General features: G+C 44.1%; 1 protein-coding gene across 1 annotated transcript; it reads right to left on the bottom strand.

Annotated features, from left to right (window-relative positions):
- Positions 1-1,356: 1,356 nt before the first annotated feature.
- CYBRD1 (cytochrome b reductase 1) lies at positions 1,357-18,950 on the bottom strand. Its single transcript, XM_083572701.1, has 4 exons — positions 18,495-18,950; positions 9,498-9,706; positions 4,637-4,791; positions 1,357-4,536 (listed from the first exon to the last, which is right to left on the bottom strand). Exons 1-4 carry the CDS (start codon positions 18,679-18,681, stop codon positions 4,236-4,238), a joined length of 852 nt encoding a protein of 283 aa, XP_083428827.1. The 5' UTR covers positions 18,682-18,950; the 3' UTR covers positions 1,357-4,235.
- Positions 18,951-22,295: the final 3,345 nt, after the last annotated feature.

Genomic DNA, 22,295 nt, shown 5'->3' with positions numbered 1-22,295 from the left:
GGCAGAAGATATAGAAGCATGATTAGTCGCATCAACAGGGTAAAGAACAGCTTCTATATGTGGGCTGTTAGGCTCCTGAATGAAAAGATAACAACAGGGCAATTGACTTTCGGGTTTGGTGGGTGTGCATCAGTAAACGAGGGGAATTAAGACTAAGAGAGCTGAGTGGGGGGTGCTTGTGTAATCTCACTGTATGCAAGTTGTACAAGTGACAATAAAGTATTTCAAATTCCAAATACAGCAGTATGGGCATCACTTTGGGCTGCGTGTCTGACTGAATCCAGCACTCTTTCTCTCTTGCCCTGCTTCCCTGTGGCATTAGAGCCAAAAGCAGTCACCAATTGGCAATATGAACTTATGGCTCCCAAGCCTAGATAATAATAATAATATTTTATTTATATCCCGCCCTCCCCAGCCAAAGCCGGGCTCAGAGCGGCTAACAACAGTAAAACAATACAGCATTCTAAAAATCATTGTAAAATCAGTTCATATCAAATTAATGGCAACCACTGGGCTAGAGTTCTGTGAGGATTGCCAAAGGAGGGGGTCAGACTATGCCTTGGCCAAAGGCCTGGTGGAACAGCTCTGTCTTGTAGGCCCTGTGGAAAGATGTCAAGTCCCGCAGGGCCCTAGTCTCTTGTGACAGAGCGTTCCACCAGAAAAAGCCCTGGCTCTGGTTGAGGCCAGCCTAACCTCCCTGTGGCCCGGGACCTCCAAGATGTTTTTGTCTGAAGACTGTATGGTCCTCCATGGGACCACATGTTTGCTTTTTCACAGCCCACCAATCACTGTGCTGGTTGGAGTGTTGATGCACCTGTGGAAATCTATTTCTGGATGTGGACTGGTTTTGAAATAGGTGCCTGTTGCCATATTCCACTAGCGGAACGGGACAAACAAGCAAGCCTGTTGCAGAAGATTTTCAAGAGAAATCTTTGGAAATAAACATGTAAGAAAGATGAACCTCACACCGCCACCCCCCAGGCAGCATGGAGGATGATTTAGAAAGCTTTTCATTTCCGTTTTAGTCTACCACAGTTTGCCTGTGGTTACCGCTAATTGTTTTGAACAAACCAGCTTCAAACCACGGTTTGAACTGCTGTTAACTGACCATAGTGTTAACAGCAACTGGTCACAGTAGGTGCCAGGACCAACTGTAGCTAACAAAAAATAAAAGTAAAAGCCCCAGTTACTTTTCCTATTGTGTGGAAGGAGCATAGTGTGCGTGCCGGAGACCTGCTGTAGTTCATACACATCACACCAAGCCATGTTACTTGCATGCTATATTTAAAAGCTGCATCAAATATAGCTTGGCGATCCATACCCCCAACATAATGGGACTACATAATACACTGAACATAAGACTTCATAACTTTTATTGCAATATAAAAAAAGGAACGTAACAAAACATTTGCCCCCCTTTTGCTCTGCAAAATAAGCTCTGCAAATGGAATATATTCAAATGGATTTTTTTAAAAACATCTTTGGTAATTAGGAAATTACAAAATATTTCCGTTTCCTTCTATAAAGAGCCGGGTTATCATTACCAATATACACTGCTTATTCTTATTTACAATACCCTATGTATCTTCTTAAATATACTTAATGAGAAGCATACCTTCAGCTACTGATTTTATGAAATAAGGCAGCCATTGATACAATATTGCAGCCATATATGTTTTTCAAAATAACGAGGGCTAGCATAATACAACTTTCAACATTTTTTGACACTGCCAGGGCCAGAGCTTACCAAACTATTGCACAGCTCGCTGAACAGCCATGAGATGGTATTAGGTTGGCCACAAACACCACACCGAACATTAACAGACTGATCTGTTCAGGAAGCTCACTTTTCAAAAGTTGATGATATGGAAGCTCATCATGATAGATGTCCTGGGCTTACATATAAGGCAGGAGAACCAAAGGAAATGAGTGTGTGTGAGAGAAAGAATATGGCCACACCCTCTGTCACGTGACACCCAACCACTGTCACATGCCATGGGGGCAAAGGGATTGTTTATGTATGCTAAGACTTCTCTCAGGCTCGCTTCCCATTGCGTTGCATTGCTTCCCCCAGTAGCCCTGGTCAGAAGATTGGCATGCACGTATCCAGCTTAGCTTCCGATCAGCTCTGTTCATTCACAGACAAGTGCTGATTTTCATTAGAATTCAGTAGAACAGGGTAGTATAAAGTACAGTATAAAAGCCTTTTCTTTACACACTGAAAACCAGCCTGTTTCAGTTTTGAGCCAGAGAATTTTTATAACAAAGAGACACAAACAGCAGATTTGGCCCTGAAGGTCCAGATGCAGTTTTCTGTAAAATCACGTCAGCGGATACAGCGGTACCTCTGGTTGCGAATGGGATCTGTTCCGGAGCCCCGTTCGCAACCTGATCAGGAGACAACCCGCCCCTGTGGGTCACGAATCGCCACTTCTGCGCATGCACGTGACGTCATTTTGAGCGCCTGCGCATGCACGAGCGGCGAAACCCAGAAGTAACCCGTTCCGTTACTTCTGGGTCGCCGCAGGACGCAACCTGAAAAGATTTAACCCGAAGCGTCTTTAACCCGAGGTATGACTGTACTGACAATTTACAACATATATGTACAACAGTCAACAAGCTTCCATAGATTTCCGGTTATATCCCAAGGCCCTAAGAAATCATTCCAGAATCACTACTTCTTTTGGGAAAATCTCAGCATAGTGCTTTCAGAATTGAAGCTAGCCCGAGATCTTAAAAACAACTGCTGAATATACTGCTTAGCATTACCTAGAGTCAAGCTGGCTTCCTTACATTTTACAAAATTATGTAACATTCCCCAATGTGTCCACGATAAAGGTTCCGGTTTCAATTCCAAGGCGTTTTCTTTGTAACCTCCTTCCCTCCCTGGATCTCTTAGAAACTGCAGCTCTTTTAAAGAAGACGCTTTAACAAATGATGCAACTAGAAATAGCAGCCAGCTCCTTAAATAAATAGCATTATGGTTTGTTTATTTGAATGAGGGTACCTTATCGTCAGATTGCCATTTGGCATATAAATGGGAAGTAGTGACTCGTCTGTGTGCTGTGCCAAATGAATTTATTCTGGAGAATTAGAATATGGACTGTAATAATGTGACCGTGGCGAGGGCTTTGTTTTTTTGTAAAGTTACAAAGTGCAGGCTGTAAACTAAAGGTAAAACGCTTTTACATAAAGTTTTCCTATAGCGAAAAGTGTGCAAAGAATGCCATCATTCTTCTTACAGTTATTGAACATTTCTACCAGTGCCTTTAAGAGGTCAATATTCCAAAGTGTTTTGAAGAGGACTGCTTTAGGATGCAATCCACCAACCTCTTAAGGAAACATCCTTCCACTTATATTGGATTTTTGTCCCACTGGAGTCACAGAAACAACGGGACCATTTTAATCCAAACACGGTGGCTGAGCAACCTGTATCAATTTCACACTGTTGTGCAGAAACACTCTTGGTAGCTGTGCTTGATGGACTATGCCCTCCAATACTGTTAGGGTGCCAATTATGTGGTTTCACGTGAGATGAAGTGTGCAATGTAAAAATAAAAACAAAACCTAAACACCAAAGCTTGTGTGAAATCAAGGGATGGAGGAGTTAGATGTTGCCATGCCAGTTGTGTAAGATAACCTAGAATGGCACAAACAGAACTGTGATTGCACTTCTGAGACTATGAGGGCTGATATGAGCAACACTCATAGGAAGATTGTAATCATTTTGGCAAATCTTTATGCAATGTCTGCCCCCCAAAACCTTTCCTCTCTTTCAATACCTGTGCTATTTTTCTCCTAACTGGTTTATAGCCATTTTTCTGGAGACCCTTCCGTTACAAGCACCCTAACCTTTTATTTGTTTTAGTGATAACATTGTCATGGCGATGGTTTTAGGATCTGCTCACCCCCAAAATATGGGAAGGAATGGAGCACCACACTGGCAAGCTGCTCCTCAAAGAGATTTGCCAGCAGCTCAAGACAACAGGCCTTGTACCAGCGGAAAACTGACACGCTTCATTCCAGCCCCATGTCGATGAAAAGTTACATTCAGAACAACTGACCAATAAACACGAGTTCTTCTAGAATCAAAGTCCTTGCCGCCTCGTCATCAATGAATATCCCCATAGCACTAAGCAAGCAATATATATTGTGTTGTTGCACAGCTAAAGAGGCGAGGGAGAAAAATAGCCCTTTTGGTATTGAGAGATGTACGGCTGTAGCATCCAAAACCTTCACATGGTTGACCTCTGACCAGCTTCGTCCAGTTTCAGGTTGCGTTTCCTGGCTGCCTCGCTGTTGAACTCCACGTCAGACTTCTCCGCGTTGCTGCAGTCCGTCATAGTCGATCCCTCATTGTCAAGCGTTCCTCCGTTTCGGTGGGAGATTTTCAAATCTGGCTCCTGTGGGCGCTTCCAGTGGGGCCTTGTTGCCATCCACAAAACAACAGCACCAAAGACCAAGATCAGAACACCAAGAACGTTGACAAAGGTGGCCTCTGGGGGAGAATCTTTATATTGATATCCAGGGCTCGGTCTGGAAAAAGAAAGCTGTTATAAGAGCAGCGCTCGAGACCAAACAAGAAAAACACCAATAACTTTTTTAATTTACGGCGACGTAAATAAAAAATACTTACAAAGCAAAAATAAGTTTTTCTGTGAATCCCATGAGGGCTGTCGCAATCACCGTTCCGAAGATTAGAAGGCCAAAATAAGCATGAATTGGCATCAGGGTTGCCCGAAGAGAACCGGGAGCAAAGGGAAGCAGGAAGACAGCAGCACCTAGAACAAGCTACACAGAAAGAGCAAGTTATTTTACTGGTATATGTTGTTTAAACACAAACACAAGGACTAAAATAACTACTGCACCAGAATGGGAAATGATGTACCTCACTTATGCCTCACTCCCCCCCCCCCGAAATTCTGACTGTGAAAAGTTGAAAGCGTGGCTTAAATTTGTGACATTACAAAAATTGGCTTTTACAATATCGCTGCTGAAACAGACATACGGTAAAACGGAACGGGTGTGAGTGCCTGCAGAATTTTAAGCAAGTGGCTTATATTAGGGCATGGGTAGGCAAACTCAGGCCCGGGGGCCGGATCCGGCCCAATAACCTTCTCAATCCAGCCCGCGGACAGTCCAGGAATCAGCATGTTTTTCCATGAGTGTGTGTCCTTTTATTTAAAATGCATCTCTTGGTTATTTGTGGGGCCTGCCTGGTGTTTTTACATGAGGAGAATGTGTGCTTTTTTTGAAAATGCATCTCTGGGTTATTTGTGGGGCATAGGAATTCATTCATCCCCCCCCCCAAAAAAAAACCAGTCCACCCCCCAAGGTCTGAGGGACAGTGGACCGGCCCCCTGCTGAAAAAGTTTGCTGACCCCTGTATTAGGGCATTGTCTTTCTCTCTCCCCCCCCCTTTAATTTTAAAGGTGCGGCTTATATTTGGATCAATACAGTAATTGTAAAACTGAAAACTAAAAAAAAAAATTTTTAAGGAAAAGGATTGAAGCAGCCATGATGTATTCTCTCGGAGCGCAACCAGTCACATGTTCAATATAAGTCCCGGTTTGGCTTAGCCTTCCATGCTAACTCAGCCAAGGAGTCCTGGGGCGCTTTAAAGAATATCCAATTAATTGCGGCATAAATTTCCGTAGGCCAGAGCCTACTGAGATGCATAAACTGTCAAACACACATGCAATACAGACAGAAGCCAAGAGGAGGATGCTGTTAAAACGTGGAGCCAGAAGTCCAAGCGACGCAAGGCAGAGTTATGCCCTCTTCCCTTGAAGAGCAGAAAAGCAAACGAGAACCAGGTTTATGAATCGCCTTTCATATATATTTTGACAATATTTACAATCATGCAATAGAAACACACACAGCTAAAAGTAGATTTAAACACAATACAAACCATCATCCAAGCAAGAGAGAGACCCAATTCCCAAGCCGGCCAAAAAAGCATGTTTGTTTCTTTAAAAAAACCAAACATTTAAGTTGTTTCTGGAAATTGCTGGTAGTGGAGACCTGCTGTATCTCAACAAGCCTGCTGCTCCACAAATGGGCAGGCAAAAATAGGGGTATTAATTATAACTATTATTTATTATTTATACTCCACCCACCTGGCTGGGTTTCCCCAGCCACTCTGGATGCCTCCCAGCAGAATATTAAAAACACTCTAAAACATCAAACATTAAAAACTTCCCTAAACAGGGCCGCCTTCAGATGTCTTCTAAAAGTCAGGTAGTTGTTTATTTCCTTGACAACTGATGTAAAGGACGATAGGGAAGAAATATTTAATGTAGTTTTCTTAGCTGTACTTTTATGTGGAAGGCACTGAAAACCTCTAGACCAGTGACCATATCCAGAAACAGATTTAACTTATCTAAATAGTGATTAAAGAAAGGCGAAAGTAATGCTTAAGCTCATTAAAACTATATCGTTTAAAACCAGAGCTCTTAACTTGTTGGCAAAATATCGCCATCATGTATGGAGCTAAAGTTGCATATTTCTGAAAATGCTACATGTTCACTTTAAATGCTCATCACCTTACACAACAGAGAAGATGAGGTCATTTCAAGATATTAAAGAAAACAAAAACATATTTATATATTTTTTTAAAGGTAGGGATAAGGATTGTCTGCCTAAGAACCAACTGCTCTGTTGCTTATTATTCTGATACGTTGTTTGGCAAGCATGAAATGAGGGCATGTTATTTGTCGATGGGTTACTTCGCTCGTCCCAGCTGTCTTGAAACGTCTCCCTAAGCAAATAAACGAAGCCCTCGTCAGCTAAAATCCAAGCCGGCGCATTCCTAGTGTGCACCTCCAAACCAAAGAGCCGGCCGCAACACAAGCAAGCTGGGCACTCATCCATGGAGCTGACAGACCAGTTTTGAGTGGGCACGAAGAGCGAGCGCTTTCATCTTCAAAGTAGGTCCCACCACGCAGGTGCTCTGGCGAACAACGTGGGGGGAAAACCACACAAAACGGTGCTACTCGCTGTGTTGCATTCACTCTGTGGATTAGGCTGAGACCCTACCTGCCCGCAGACTGTCTCACCAGAGTGGTGCATGCTCTAGTTATCTCTTGCTTGGACTACTGCAATGCGTTCTATGTGGGGCTACCTTTGAAGGTGACCTGGAAACTACAACTAATCGAGAATGCGGCAGCTAGACTGGTGACTGGGAGCGGCCACCGAGACCATGTAACACCGGTCCTGAAAGACCTACACTGGCTCCCAGTACGTTTCCAAGCACAATTCAAAGTGTTGGTGCTGACCTTTAAAGCTCTAAACAGCCTCAGTCCAGTATACCTGAAGGAGTGTCTCCACCTCCATCGTTCTGCCCGGACACTGAGGTCCAGCGCCGAGGGCCTTCTGGCGGTTCCCTCGCTGCAAAAAGCCAAGTTACAGAGAACCAGGCAGAGGGCCTTCTCGGTAGTGGCACCCGCCCTGTGGAACGCCCTCCCACCAGATGTCAAAGAGAAAAATAACCACCAAACTTTTAGAAGACATCTGAAAGCAGCCCTGTTTAGGGAAGCTTTTAATGTTTAATAGGTTATTGTATTTTAGTGTTTTGTTGGAAGCCGCCCAGAGTGGCTGGGGAAACCCAGCCAGATGGGCGGGGTATAAATAATAAATTATTATTATTATTATTATTATTATTATTATTATTATTATTATTATTATTATCATCATCATCATCCTGCCTTTCTCCCAGAACCAGGACTCAAGGCGGCTTACAAAAATTAAAGCAAACATGAATAAAATGCAGAAAGCTAACAACATATATAAAAGCTGATGCTTAAAAAGGATTTAAAATATAGCAAAGTTAAACGGATATAAAAACAAACCCATTAAAATACGGATAAAAACAGCACAGCACTCTTAAAAGCCCCTTCCTTAAAAGCAGCCAGTTCCCAATACCCTGCAGAAATAAAACAGTCTTCACCTGCAGGTGGAAGGAAAAGGAGCCAGTCTTAAGAAGGGAGTTCCAAAGGATGAGGAAACGCAGTGCTGCTGAGCTCTTATCTTCTGTGAACAGCGGTGTCAGGCAACTTTACCAGAAATCCTAATAGCCGGAATTGATTCAGGCCCCATCGATATTTGAGGCTTACTTCAGAATCTCAGTGGCTATCTTGTGTCCAGGCCCCCACTGCTTTTTAAGCTCCTACCGTTGGGTTTCCCTTCTCACCTTTCAAGTGTTCCTGAAGAATTTCTATTATATGGGAGCTTTAGAATAAGGGTGGGGGTCCTCTGGTAGATCGGCAGGGCATCCAAAGGGCATCTCCTATTATCCCTGAAAATGCTGGCCGAGGCTGAAGGAATCTGTATCCCAACACCGACTAGAGGGCCACAGGCTCCCTGTTCCTGCTGCAGAGCTTCACACTGAATCTAACATTTCTCTTCCTTCGTCTACCATTTTAAAGAACCATTCTGTTATGTACTGGGTTGAATAGTATCCAAAATGCAGCAGTCTGATTGGTCCTAGAACAATAGGATCCAGAATGCAGCAGTCTGATTGGTCCTAGAACAATAGGATCCAGAATGCAGCAGTCTGATTGGTCCTAGAACAATAGGATCCAGAATGCAGCAGTCTGATTGGTCCACAGGAGCCACGCAATCCAGCTCCAGGTAAGTGAATCCGCAACCTGATTGGCCTACAGGAGAGTCCCGGAATTAGCCAATCTCGTGGGGCCCATTGTGTAAATAATGTATATAAAGCAGACATTCTGGGGGAACTTCCATTGCTCCTCACCACTATGAGCTGAATAAAGAGCATGAAATCCACCCTCGACTCAGAGTATATTTCACATTCTAAACCACCTCAGGTACGGTCTTTTATGAAATACACCTAGTGTCATCCATTATGAGGTGGAGGAAGGGGAAACTTTTTGAACCCAGGGCAGATTTTTACTTTTGAAAGGCAAAGGAATCGCGAACGTTTGAACAGGAACCCACACAATGACTTTGCATAAAATCTATTTTTACCCTGCATACAGAATGCTGTTTCCTCTTTAGCATGGTGGCTTAGTACTTGGAAATCATTTTGATGCCCCCCCTCCCCCGAAAAGACTAAAATGGATAGATTTTTTTATCTTGTTTTTCCTATTCAATGGCATCCTGTGGTGTCAATTCCAAGATGCTGGCAAACTATTTCTTTCTCCCACCCCCCCAGCCCAGGTGTTGCTTGATTACCAGGGGAAAAGCATTCTTTTTTAAAAAAAAAAAAGTGCTTGAAATGAATGAATTTGTATACTGAGAATCTAGCCTGCGTAAAGAAAACTTGCACATTTTTACACAATCTATTCTGCTCACAATGAACACATGGAGTTTGGCTTACCTGCCTGCAAACTGTTGCATTTTTGTGGTAAATACAAAGTGCCCAATTAAAGCGATTCAAACAGAGGCCGTGCGGCTGTGCAAACATACTCTTAATAAAGATAAGACAGAACAACTTATTCCACCTCTTTAAGTGCCGTTTATAAACGGTGTCTAACCTGCAGAGCATAACAAATGACAGCAGTCAGCCCGATCCAACTGTGTAGACTGTACATGTTGGGAATACTCTTGGCATTGTGGAAATCCCAAACAGCCACCAGAGCAATAACTGCAAGCACCAGAGCGATGGTATTTAACCCAGCATGGATTAATTTCATCAGGAATTTGCTGCATTTCCAGGTCCACGGTAACCGGTACACAATGATTGCTAGAGGTGGAGAAAGAAAAGGAAGAGTTCAGAATTTTTTAGAAAACTATTTTCTCTCCCCAGAACGTTAAAGGCCATTCTTGTGTTATTCAAATTGTACCTATCAGCTTTTGAGGATTTAGCTAGGGACGCCTGGCTCAAGACGTCACTCCCTCTTCGAAAGCCAAAAACTTGCTCGCTACTGCAGCAGCCAGAATACTTGTGGCCCAAAAATGGAAATTACAGGAGACCCCAACGATAATAGAATGGCAGGCCAAATTTTTTGAGTACACAGAATTAGCTAAAATGACATATAGAATTCGAGGCCAAAAAGGTACAAAGTTCGAAGAAGAGTGGGGTAAATTTGTGGTATATATAAGAAATAACTGTAGAAGTTTAAAAACTACGGCAGGGTTAGCATAAATCCTGTGATGTGTATAGAAGGTCCATAAGAATCTACAAGAGAAGATATGTTTTAAGAAAACCGACGCAGGGAAGGAAGGAAGTCGCGGCGGCGTGAAGATACGCAATGTAAATAAGATGACGCAAAATGTTGATTGCAAAAGATTGTTTTATTTGTTGTTTGTGGAAAATTTAATAAAAAAGCATTAAAAAAAAAGAAAGCCAAAAACTTGCTCAAGAGGAGTACCAGATTTTCATGTGGCACAGTATGAGATTCCTGTGATGCTTCCCGCTAAATAAGCCATGTTATGCAGCAATGGAACATGCCAAGCTGAGACGTCACTTCTCCTTAACTTTGGCCCATTCCTTCCATGATGCCACTAACTCTTTAAACTCCAAAAATGAGGAATTCCCTGATCATTGGGCCACACTGGCCGAGGCTGAAAGAAGCTGGGCGTCCAGCAATATCTGAGAAGCTACCCATCCCTGCTTTATACCTCTGACGGCAACACCTCTGCTGGGAAACTACTTCTTTTTTTTTTTTAAAAAAAAAAAAAGCTGTTTTTCCCTACCATCTTCCCTCAGGACATTTCTCCCAAACATGCATTTGCACCTAGTTTACCAGAGCAGTTGTTAATAATTCCCCCCACATGATTCTGAACGTTGCCAAGGTGAGTCGATTTATATACATGATGGCTTACATCAAATTTCCTCAGAAACCTTATTTTGATTAGTTTCTCTTGTTTCCCTGTGCATTAGATAATAAATAAATAAATAAATAAATAAATAAATAAATAAATAAATAAAAATTATTTATAACCCACCCATCTGGCAGTGTTTCCCCAACCACTCTGGGCGGCTTCCAACAAAATATTAAAATACAATGGTCTGTTAAACATTAAAAGCTTCCCTAAACAGGGCTGCCTTCAGATGTCTCCTAAAAGTCTGGTAGTTGTTTATTTCCTTGACATCTGGTGGGAAGGCGTTCCACAGGGCGGGCGCCACTACCGAGAAGGCCTGCTTCCCTGTAACTTGGCTTCTTGCAGTGAGGGAACCATCAGAAGGCCCTCAGCGCTGGACCTCAGTGTCCGGGCTGAACGATGGGGATGGAGACGCTCCTTCAGGTATACTGAAGATATTAAACAGCACATGGACCTATTTGCAGAAACAACTTGTTCCCTTTGCTTGTCCCTTCTTTTTCCGGGGTTCTAGGCTAGCTTCCCTTCCCCTATTCTTAAATTTCACGTTTGCACAACTTGAGGCAGGGATTACAGATGTCTGCATATACGCCTTTGCCCTGCCACATGATTTCCACCCTCCTCCCCAGGGATGTGCTATAATCATGAAGCAGATTACATCTGTATCAGCATGGCTAATGCTGACCAGATTCCCCCAGAGCCAGAATTTGCATGCCAAAGGCTGATTTCAAAGGCAATCTTGCTTGTTGACAATGTAGACCAAAGCACAAGAAAAGGAAACAGTACATAAACCCAACACTCCTGTTCTCCTAACCATGGTTTGGAGATCAGGAATGTTGCATCTGCATCAAACCGATGCAGATTGTTGTGTCTGCATCATGCAGGGTGGGGTGGGGTATGGTTTTCATTCAATTGTTTCAGCAGTGTTGCTCTTCAACCCCACATCCTATGGTCAGAATTGCTGGACAGGTCGATGCCTTACAGAAGCACTTTCCAAACTGCGTGTCACGACGCGTTGGTGTGTCGGCTGCAGTGTGTAGCACTAATAATAATAATAATAATAATAATAATAATAATAATAATAATAATATATTTATACCCTGCCCATCTGGCTGGGTTTCCCCAGCCACTGTGGGCAGCTCCCAACAAAATATTAAAAACACGATAAAACATTAAAATCTTCCCTAAACAGGGCTGCCTTCAGATTTCTTCCAGCTCCTCCCAGGGCTGGAAAGGCGTTAGTGCAACCTCCGGTTTGCTAGTAAAACTGAATTACAGTGGTACCTCTGGTTACGTACTTAATTTGTTCCGGAGGTCCGTTCTTAACCTGAAACTGTTCTTAACCTGAAGCACCACTTTAGCTAATGGGGCTTCCTGCTGCCACTGCGCCACCAAAGCATGATTTTTGTTCTCATCCTGAAGCAAAGTTCTTAACCCGAGGTACTATTTCTGGGTTAGCGGAGTCTGTAACCTGAAGCGTCAGTAACCTGAAGCGTATGTAACCCGAGGTACCACTGTACTGTGTCGTGAAATGATGCATGTCTAAAAAGTGTGTGCTCAGCATGAAAAGTTGAGAAAGCTCTGCCTTACAGGTTTAGGGCTGATCCCAGGTCCCAGTCATTCAGGCCAGTCAGTTGTTTGATTCAGCTCACAGGTCCTTTGGGGACAGATCCACAGTCCCCAAGCATATTAAAGCATAGTCATAGAATCAAAGAATTGTAGAGTTGGAAGAGATCACAAGGATCCTCTAGTCCAACTCCCTGCAATGCATCTTTTGCCCAATGTAAGGGCTCAAACCCTCAACTCTGAGATTCAGTTTTTCATGCTCTACCGACTGACTGAGCTACTCAATGCATATTGAAAGCACATGTGTTCCCCCAAATAATTCTGGATACTGTCGTTTGTTAAAGGTGTTGGAAATAGCGCTGTGAGGGGGAACCTACAGTTCCTGGAATTTTGGGGGTGAAGACATGCTTCAAATGTGCATAAAAAATGATTTAAATGTGTAGTGTGGATCGTCAAACTAGCAATTGGCTAGCAGTGTGGTAAAGACAAAAAAAACCCCTAACCTTCCTACAACTTTATTATCTATAGTTCCTTGGAGGCAGATGCAACTGAGATTTCCTGAAGTGGCATGTCAGTGTAGAAAGACTAAACCCAATCCATTTTCCCCACTCTTCTCCAGTCACCTGGCCAGGAAAAAGCCAGTTCAGGAAGAAGGGGTGAACACAGCAGTTGCTTGCTATGAACAACATCACCTTTAAGGCTCTATAGCCTTATAAAACATTCTAATTTATGTACAGTGCATGCCAAGGTCTACACATCCACTATATAAGTCATAAAGAAAACTCTGTTCCTAAATGGAATGTCCTGGAACTGGAACCAATGTATATTTCCCTATGCTATAGGAAGCACAATATTGACATTTGAAGACGTCGTCTTTTCAAGTTAACTGTACACAACCTTTCTGCAATTTCACAGCTTTTTCTTCCCCCCCCTCCAAGGAGTTGAAGAAAAGCACATTCAGACTGGAAATATGGTAGCCTTGTTTTCAACAGGTTGAGGGGAAGAGCACCAGTTTAAACACAGAAGAACAAAGAAAGTTCAGCTATTAAGTGCTTACATGCAGCTTCTCGTAGGAATGTTTGTATGCCAACAAGTCCTGTTGAGTCCAATGGGGCTTAATAAGCCTTTGGCAAGCAGGCACAGAGATGCTTAAAAAGTGTATCATAATTTTATTTGGGGGCAGGAAGAAGGCTGCACACAATTCTGTCCACGTAGCTCCCCCCCCCCTTTCTTAGAAGCATTTTGGCTTCCTCTAATAAGAGCGTCAAATGCTAATAAAAACCTAGTCCTGTGACAGATCACATTCTTTTGTTCCTGGCACATCCACTTACAAACCACACAAATGGATTTGCACGTTGCAATTTTACGAGCACACGTATAATATTTTATATGCGTTCGTAAAAAGCTACGTTGTGTGAGCTGTTCCGCATTACTGTGCGTCTAACGCGACAGGTAATTCAGGTGAATGCAACTGCTAAAGCTGAAGAATAATGTGACCTAACTGCAGCAAGCTGGCTGAACTGAAAACAGACTGCTGCCAAAGAATGCACATAGTTAAGTTCTTTCATTTTCCGCATACCCTTCTGCTTTTCTATAACTCAATACTCCCTTTGTCTTCCCGCATTCTTGATAGGCATTCTTAGTCTTCTCAGGCTGTGCAAAGAGTTCTCTCCCTTTACGTTAAGTATTTACTCCGCTTCCGTCACCCTGTCCTCTCATACTGAAGTTATACCTTCTTTATGTCGCATCTTGTCAGTTTGCTTACCAAACTGCCCTCTGCACCTCAACACCATTTTATAGGGACATGGGTGGCACTGTGGGTTAAACCACAGAGCCTAGGACTTGCCGATCAGAAGGTCGGCGGTTTGAATCCCCGCAACGGGGTGAGCTCCCGTTGCTCGGTCCCAGCTCCTGCCAACCTAGCAGTTCGAAAGCACGTCAAAGTGCAAGTAGATAAATAGGTACCACTCCGGCGGGAAGGTAAACGGCGTTTCTGTGCACTGCTCTGGTTCGCCAGAAGTGGCTTAGTCATGCTGGCCACATGACCCGGAAGCTGTACGCTGGCTCCCTCGGGCAGTAAAGTGAGATGAGCGCCGCAACCCCAGAGTCGTCCGTGACTGGGCCTAATGGTCAGGGGTCCCTTTACCTTTACCATGCAGCAATGGGTACCCAAGTAAGAAATTTTAAATCAACATTAGGAAGCCAAGTGTTGCTCCCTTAAAAAGTGGGGGACCAAAATAAAACGCAGTTGAGAAAAAAGAACTAACCATGAATAAGATTATTGTACTTCTTAATATCATCTCTGCTCCTCATCTTACTTGCCACTTCCCTCTCAGCATCAATAGGGGGGTGGGAAAATCTTGGCTTTCCAAATGTTGCTGGATTACAAATCACATCATCTCTCACCAATGACCATGTTGGCTACAGCTGATGGGAACTCTAGTCTAACAAGCTCTAGAGAACCACAAGTTCCCCCACCCCTGTTCTAAATAGTATACTGACATAGGGACGCAGGTGGCGCTATGGTCTAAACCACTGAGCCTCTTGGGCTTGCCAATCAGAAGGTCGGCGGTTCGAATCCCTGTGACGGAGTGAGCTCCTATTGCTCTGTCCCTGCTCCTGCCAACCTAGCAGCTCGAAAGCACACCAGTGCAAGTAGATAAGTAGGTACCGCTGCGGCGGGAAGATAAACAGCGTTTCCGCAAGCTCTGGTTTCTGTCACGGTGTTCCGTTGCGCCAGAAGCAGTTTAGTCCTGCTGGCTACATGATTCAGAAAGCTGTCTGTGGACAAATGCCAGCTCCCTCGGCCTGAAAGCGAGATGAGCGCCACAACCCCAGTCACCTTTGACTGGACCTAACCATCCAGGGGTCCTTTACCTTAGTATACTGACATGCTGCACCATAACATACAGTTTTAAGCTTAAGGTTGTAATTCTATACTGGAAAATGTCAGAAGGAAAATGAACTGATATAGATATACATATACGCAAAATTTTATATGTAACTGTGTATTTTTGTAATATTTTGTTTAAGTTGTTTGATGTTGCTTCAGTTCTCTGTACATCGCTTAAAATATTTTTAATATATTACGTGGTATAGAAATTAAATAAACAATCAACCAAACTCACTGAACTCAGTGGGACTTCTGTACAGGACTGAACTGTAGATGTCTTCTTTTTCCAATTTTCTATCATAACAAATACCGTTGTTTTTAAAGTCGAATTGTAATATTGTCTTTATTCCCAGCTTTAGTGCCTCTTATTACCGGATGCTATGAAAACTAATTGCTTTGAGAATTATGCGAAACCAACCCAGCACTTTAACTGCACTTACAGTGCAATACCATATACAGTGGTACCTCGGCTGTCGAATGTAATCCATTCCAGAAAACCGTTCGAGTTCTGAAACGTTTGACAACCCAGGTGCAAAGGGCGGTTCGCAAAGTAAATGGAGAAAATGGGGGGGGGGGTTGGAAATGCAGCTGAAGCTGTTCAACTTCCGAGGCGCGTTTGAAAATGGAAGTATTTACTTCCTGGTTTTTGGCATTTGAAAACCAAAACGTTTGGCTAGGGCCATCTTTAGCAGATGCGGTGCCGGATGCAAATATCCGCCCAGCACCCCCAAATTACCATGGATAGTGTTGGGGTGGCCGTAGCTGCACACTGCCAACCATCCAGGGGGGCCCGCAACTCTCCCCCATGCCGCAGAGGCTTGGGAGTGAAGTTCCGCCCCTCCCAAGCCTCCTCGGGAGGCGAGTAATCCCCGTAGAGGCTTGGGAGGTAAGCTGTGTGCCTGCCAGCCTTATGGCGGGTGGGCAGGGAAAGGGGAGGCCGCCGGCAAAGCCGCGCAGCTCCCCCACTTGCCGGGGTGCCCCTGAGAGGCCGGCGCCCTGGCGCAACGAAGCACTAAGCCCCATGGGAAAGACGGCTCTGTGTTTGGCTTCCGAGACGCTCGAAAACCGAGGTACTACTGTTCACGTCTATTCAAAAGTCTCCGTGTTTTCAATGGAGCATATTCCAAGGTAACTGTATAAAACTTTGTAGGACTGCAGCCTTAGTCAAAACAGAAGCCATTGTTAACTATTACTGCCTCCAACTGTTATTGAGAGCATAATAATCAAGACTAGTGGCCGCAGATGGCCTTCCACTGCAATCCTTGCAAGCATGCTGGATTGCGGAATGCGTCGGTCAAGGCTCGAGTGTGTTAATTTTCTACCAACTGCACAATGCTCCCAAGGCAGCTATTATCATCTACAGCATTGGGCTAAAATCTTAAAACAAATCTACTCAGATTAAGTCTCTGGGTATACATGTACCAGTTTCCCACCTTAAAGGTTCATGACATTATTTTTCTTGCTCATGCACGATCCAGCTCAGTCATGGTGGATAAAATCCCGCCCCCCCCACAAATTTACAACACGATGAAACAACTTAAGCAAAATCAAATCAATCCCCAAATGAAAAGAAAAATAAGGAGGCTCAAACATTCCAGTTTTCAGTTCACATCAAGTGAGTCAAACATCGGTAAACAGGAAGCACAGATAATGTTAAGCCTTCCTGGCTTGACGGAATCCAGATGTGGTTGTGACCCTGGCACAAAAAATGCAGTCATGGGAGGGAGTGGGGGCTAGAAGGCTTCTTCTTCTTCTTTGCTGCATGTTGTATAAGAAACTGATTGTGTAATTAAATAAGTGGACTACGCCTCAGAAGAATGCATTTTTGGAGCACACTGCTGGATCACATTTACTCAGAAATAAGTCAAGTATGTTTTGCAATGCACAGTTCTCTGGACAATGAATGCGTTCTGCATTCTCCCTAACCCCCCCCGGGGGGGGGGAGATCCAAGAATTCAGCAACATGGAATACTTAAAGAGCCCTGCGCTCTGGGACTGATCTGTGTGTTAACAATTCTGGTTCCGTGCAACAGAGCCGGCTTTCAAGAGCTTCAACTTGTTGCAGAAAAAGCAGAAGTAGTGGCAGCTGCGATCTTAATTTTGCTTAAGAAATTTAGGCTGCAATCCTGGCCAACTGAACGCAGCAAAACTGAAAAGTTATAAAACATTGCTTTCTGCAGCCCCAAGCAATCCGCATTCAGTTCAATGGAACTTCTTCTTCTTTGGTTTACTCCCAAGTCGCCACGCAGTCTTAGCGAGTGCACACTCCCCCCCCCCCCATTTTTAACATATTCACTGAAAACGCAAGTTCGTCTTTTCTCTTATTTTTGTCAATTTCCCGCCCCGTCCTCCATGGAGTTTTCGATTCTCCCCTTCTGCTGAACTTTACCTTCTTCTGTTTATTAAATTATAACCTCTATAATCGAATCCCTTCTGTTGTTCATAGCTCAAATCCTGCTCGCGAGTTCATCGTACTCCTAATAGTCCAAAACAAGGGCATCCATTCTTCCATAAAACACTCATCGTCAGAGGTGATCTCTGTTGGAAGCCGCCCAGAGCGGCTGGGGCAACCCAGTCAGATGGGTGGGGTACAAAAAACAACACTATTGCTGTTGTTGCTATTTGTCATCGCTCTTGATTTTGCTGTTAATTTCACCAGTTCTGCATAGCCATAGCCATCTGACTTATCCATTCTTCTTTCCTGGGAAGTTCTTCCTTGCCCAAAAAAGAACCCTAGCTGTTGTCGCTACACACCTAAACAACTTTCAATGCTTTCTAACCAGCCGCAGAAGTTTGGGGCAGCTGAGATGCAAGCAGCCCCGTTTCTCTCCATGTATAATTTTTATTAAATTTTCTGTTTTACAACTTAGAATGCTCATTTAGACATCCTTGAAATATCCGTGACTTCCCTTCTTCTCTTTCCGTGGTTCCTTTTCCGTATCATAAATCCCTGCGTATTTTACTAAACCATTCAGTATTCCATTCTTACATCCGTCCAAACTTCTTTTATACTGTTGACTTTATCTCAACGCTGCCAACGTTTTCAAGGGTGCACAATTCCCCCCACCACATATTCAAATAAACACTTTCCAAATAAGTTTAGAGAAGCACCCCCTCCCGCTTTCTCGACCCCCCCCACGCAGATTCGAGCCCCTTTTCTCCCCGCGCTTTCCCACCCCCTCGATGCTTCTCCAAGAAGCGCGCAAAGCTCTGCCTGCGGGCACCGCGCCGCTTGCGCGCTTTTACGCACCGATCCCTTGCACGAAGACGAAGCCCGTGATGAGGAGCACCGGGTGCCAGTTGAACTCGGCGTTCCCCCCGTCCCAGGCGAGCCCCTCGCGATAGTGCAGGACCCAGACGAGGGCGAAGACGACGGAGCAGAAGCCCAGCAGCAGCGCCGACGCCAGCAGCGCCAGAAAACACCAGTAGCCCTCCATCTTTCCCCCCGACGCCGTTACGCAGCACCGCGGGCTTCTTATAGACCCAAACAAACGCCACAGACGGGGCGGAGCTGCGCCGAGGCAGCTCCAGGCAGGCAGGCAGGAAAGGCAGGCGGGAACTCCTGATTTCCTCCCCCTGGAGGCGAAGCGGGAGAAGCGTAATGCCTCCCGGGAGGATGGCGGAGGGGGGAGTCTGTCCCCCCCGGGGCTTTTTCTCCGCCCCCCTCGGGCAATCCGCTAACCCCAGTGGTCAAACTTGTGGAAACAATTTAGGAGAAGTTGTGTTCCTTTTATTTTCTTTTTTTAAAAGAATCTTTACAATTGAACATCAATTGAGAATAATTTTTCAGAACAGCTCAATATTACTTGCTTTCAGAAACGCTTGCCCCCATTCCCCCCCCTCAAAAAATGCTTCAAAGCCGTGGTTACCAACCTGGGGCACGCACACGCCCCACAAAGGGAGGCAATTTGATTTGGGGGGGGGGCGATTCGAGAATGAGTTATTAAGAGTGATTTTTTTTTTGTTTACTTCCTCCACTGAATAGGAGTTCACTCTTTGAATAATAAGAATTATATGTCACGGGGGGGGGGGGGCACCAGGATTTTAGAGATGTTTAAGTGGGACATGGCCAAAAAAGTTTGGGAACCACTGCTTTACAGCGCCTAAGACACTGTTGATAAAACAGTTTCCAAATCTTCATCAGTCCCGTATTATAGATCTTCCATAATAAGCTGGTTTTGTGGATCATAGCTCAATCCCGAACAGCTCAATCTGAGATTGAAAACTCTTGCTTTTTTCTTTTCAGATCTTGTAAATTCCTTTCATCCATACAAAGCATATAATCAAATGTTAGGAAATCATCTTGTATAACCTGTGGTGCTTTATAGCCCATCTGAATGACATGATTTCTTAGACAACTTAAAGCCCTTGCATCTGGGCAGCGTCCCACATTCCAGTCAGAAACAGCACCGCTGCCTATCACCCACTTGTTTTCAATGTTTTCCTCGGCCACAAGTTTCCTCAAAATGCCTTAGGCTATGGAGAGTGGCAAATGTTCCCCAGGCAAACGAATAGTTTGCTTCCCTGGCCGCCATCTTCTCTCTTTCAGGAACCGCCAACCGAAAAGTTGTGTTTCTGAGGTTTGGTGGCTCATAACATCAGAATCAGGTCATACCATGAAACCATAAGATACATCATTGGAAAGATCCTTTAACTCAGAATATAATGCAACAAACTGTGTTATGTTCATTCTGTCAAAAGTTGCAGCCAAATAAAATGAGTTATACACAGAAACCATGATGAAGCATGGATTTCTGTTAGGGGCAACAGGCTTTTGTTGAGGGGGCAGAATCTCAGTTAAGTATTTTTTATTGATGGGGGGGGGGCAACTAAATAGGAAGGAAATTATTTGTGCCAGGTTTGAGGCTGATACAATGTGGGATCTTTGAAGAGGATGTGGTCATGGATTTACCGGCTGGAACATGATGCAAGTGTGCTCTTCTCTTCTGCTGCTCACAGTCCACCTGTGACTTCCTCCTCAGTGCCGGCCCACCCATAAGGCAAGGCAAGGCGACTGCCTCAGGCAGCAGGATCCACAGGGAAGCAGATCCCCCCGTCAATCTTTGTCCCTTGTTCCTGATGTAGACCTTCCCCCACCCTTTCTTCCCTAGCAGGGAGGGAGGTCCCATTTTGGGGTCTGCCTCAGGTGGCAAAATATCTTGGACCAGCCCTGTTCCTATTCCACCCGCCCTGCGTAACTTGGGTGGCAGAATGGCCCTGCCGGCGGCATGCGCCACTTGTTTATCTGAGGTGTTTTGCTGGCCTCGCCCCAAAACAGCTCAGCAACTGTGTCTGGATTTTTATTTCTTGAAATATGGCAACCCTAGGCTATGTGTGTGTGTGTTTTAATGTGTCAAATGCAGAGAGAGAGTCTGTAAAAAGCTTTATTCCACTCTGTTCGTGAAGACAGTGGTGATACTTTTACAACCCTGCTGTAATGAGACCATGCTAAAATGATGACATTAAAAAAAAAAAGGCGCTACAGTGCATTAGACTGTGCGTCACCATTAATAATTTATCACTTGTGCTTCCAGGATCACCATCAATGCATGTAGCACATTAATTCGCACGTTTAACAATCTTGTCTTTTCTCTGCCCGTTATTGAAAGAATCATAATACATCACTTTTAACTAATAGCTTCAGACAAATGCCGTTTAAATACTATTGAACAGAAAACAATGCTCTATCCAAGTATCGATTTGATATAAATAAGAGCGCTGAAACAAGCACCCATTATGCTTGTTGGGTCTGGGTCCAGTGTCAATTTTAAGATTCACCATCCCATGAACTGTCAGGCAAACATGTCCAGGTTGAAATGAGGCAAGGAAAAAACATTATTAATGAGAGAAAGCTTGGCAATGTGGAATTCTCTTAGCATAAATATTGCTCCTCCTAAAACCGATGAATAATATTGTAAACACACACAGGAGTGAGACTTTTGTTGCTGCTAGTGATTGAATTATATCTGGATTTCAATGAGAGGCATCTTCTAAAATTGAAATTGAAATACTTTATTGTCACTTGTACAACTTGTATACAGTGAGATTACATGAGCACCCCCCACTCAGCTCTCTTAGTCTTAATTCCCCTTGTTTACTGACGCACACCCACCAAACCCAAAATTCAGTTGCCCTGTTGTTATCTTTTCATTCAGCAGCCTAACAGCCCACACATAGAAGCTGTTCTTTATATAAAGAATAAAGTATAAAGTATTTCTAAGAAGAGGTTCTTCTATAAGACCTTGGAAAGCATGAATTATCCTCCTTGTTTACCCCGTCACAGTGAGTCCAGGAAAAAAAGAAACCGAAGTAGTACAGTGGTACCTCGGTTTAAGTACTTAATTCGTTCCGGAGGTCCATTCTTAACCTGAAACTGTTCTTACCCTGAAGCACCACTTTAGCTAATGGGGCCTCCCACTGCTGTTTAGTCATGCTGGCTACATGACCCAGAAAGCTGTCTGTGGACAAATGCCGGCTCCCTCGGCCTGAAAGCAAGATGAGCGCCGCAACCCCATACAGTGGTACCTCGGTTTAAGAACAGTCCTGTTTAAGAATGATTCAGTTTAAGAACTCTGCAAAACTGGAAGCAGTGTCCCAGTTTGCGAACTTTACCTTGGTCTAAGAATGGAATCCGAATGGTGGAAGGGCGCTGGCAGCAGGAGGCCTCATTAGGGAAAGTGCGCCTCAGTTTAAGAATAATTTCGGTTTAAGAACGGACTACTGGAATGGATTAAGTTCGTAAACTGGGGTAACACTGTACCTCGAGTTAAGAACTTAATTCGTTCTGGAGGTCCGTTCCTAACCTGAAACTGAGCTTAACCTGAGGTACCACTTTAGCTAATGGGGCCTCCCGCTGCTGTCGTGCTGTCGCGGTCGTGCAATTTCTGTTCTCATCCTGAAGCAAAGTTCTTAACCCAAGGTGCTATTTCTGGGTTAGCGGAGTCTGTAACCTGAAGTGTATGTAAACTGAGGTACCACTGTAAAGCTTTTCTACTCTTATGTTCAGAATATGCTCATTCGCCTGTGAATCAACCTTTCCACTATATTTATC

This window comes from Podarcis filfolensis, assembly GCF_964270895.1.
Source record: "Podarcis filfolensis genome assembly, chromosome: 1".
Lineage (NCBI taxonomy): Eukaryota > Metazoa > Chordata > Lepidosauria > Squamata > Lacertidae > Podarcis > Podarcis filfolensis.
This window is presented reverse-complemented; position numbering and strand designations above follow the sequence as displayed.

Excerpts from the sequence above, each read along its gene's own strand:
- CYBRD1 (XM_083572701.1), bottom strand. The coding sequence starts at position 18,681 with ATGGAGGGCTACTGGTGTTTTCTGGCGCTGCTGGCGTCGGCGCTGCTG. Across the intron at positions 4,792-9,497 it reads TCATTTGTTATGCTCTGCAG|CTTGTTCTAGGTGCTGCTGT; the intron begins GTTAGACACCGT and ends CTTTCTGTGTAG. Across the intron at positions 4,537-4,636 it reads GAAAAACTTATTTTTGCTTT|ACCGAGCCCTGGATATCAAT; the intron begins GTAAGTATTTTT and ends TTCTTTTTCCAG.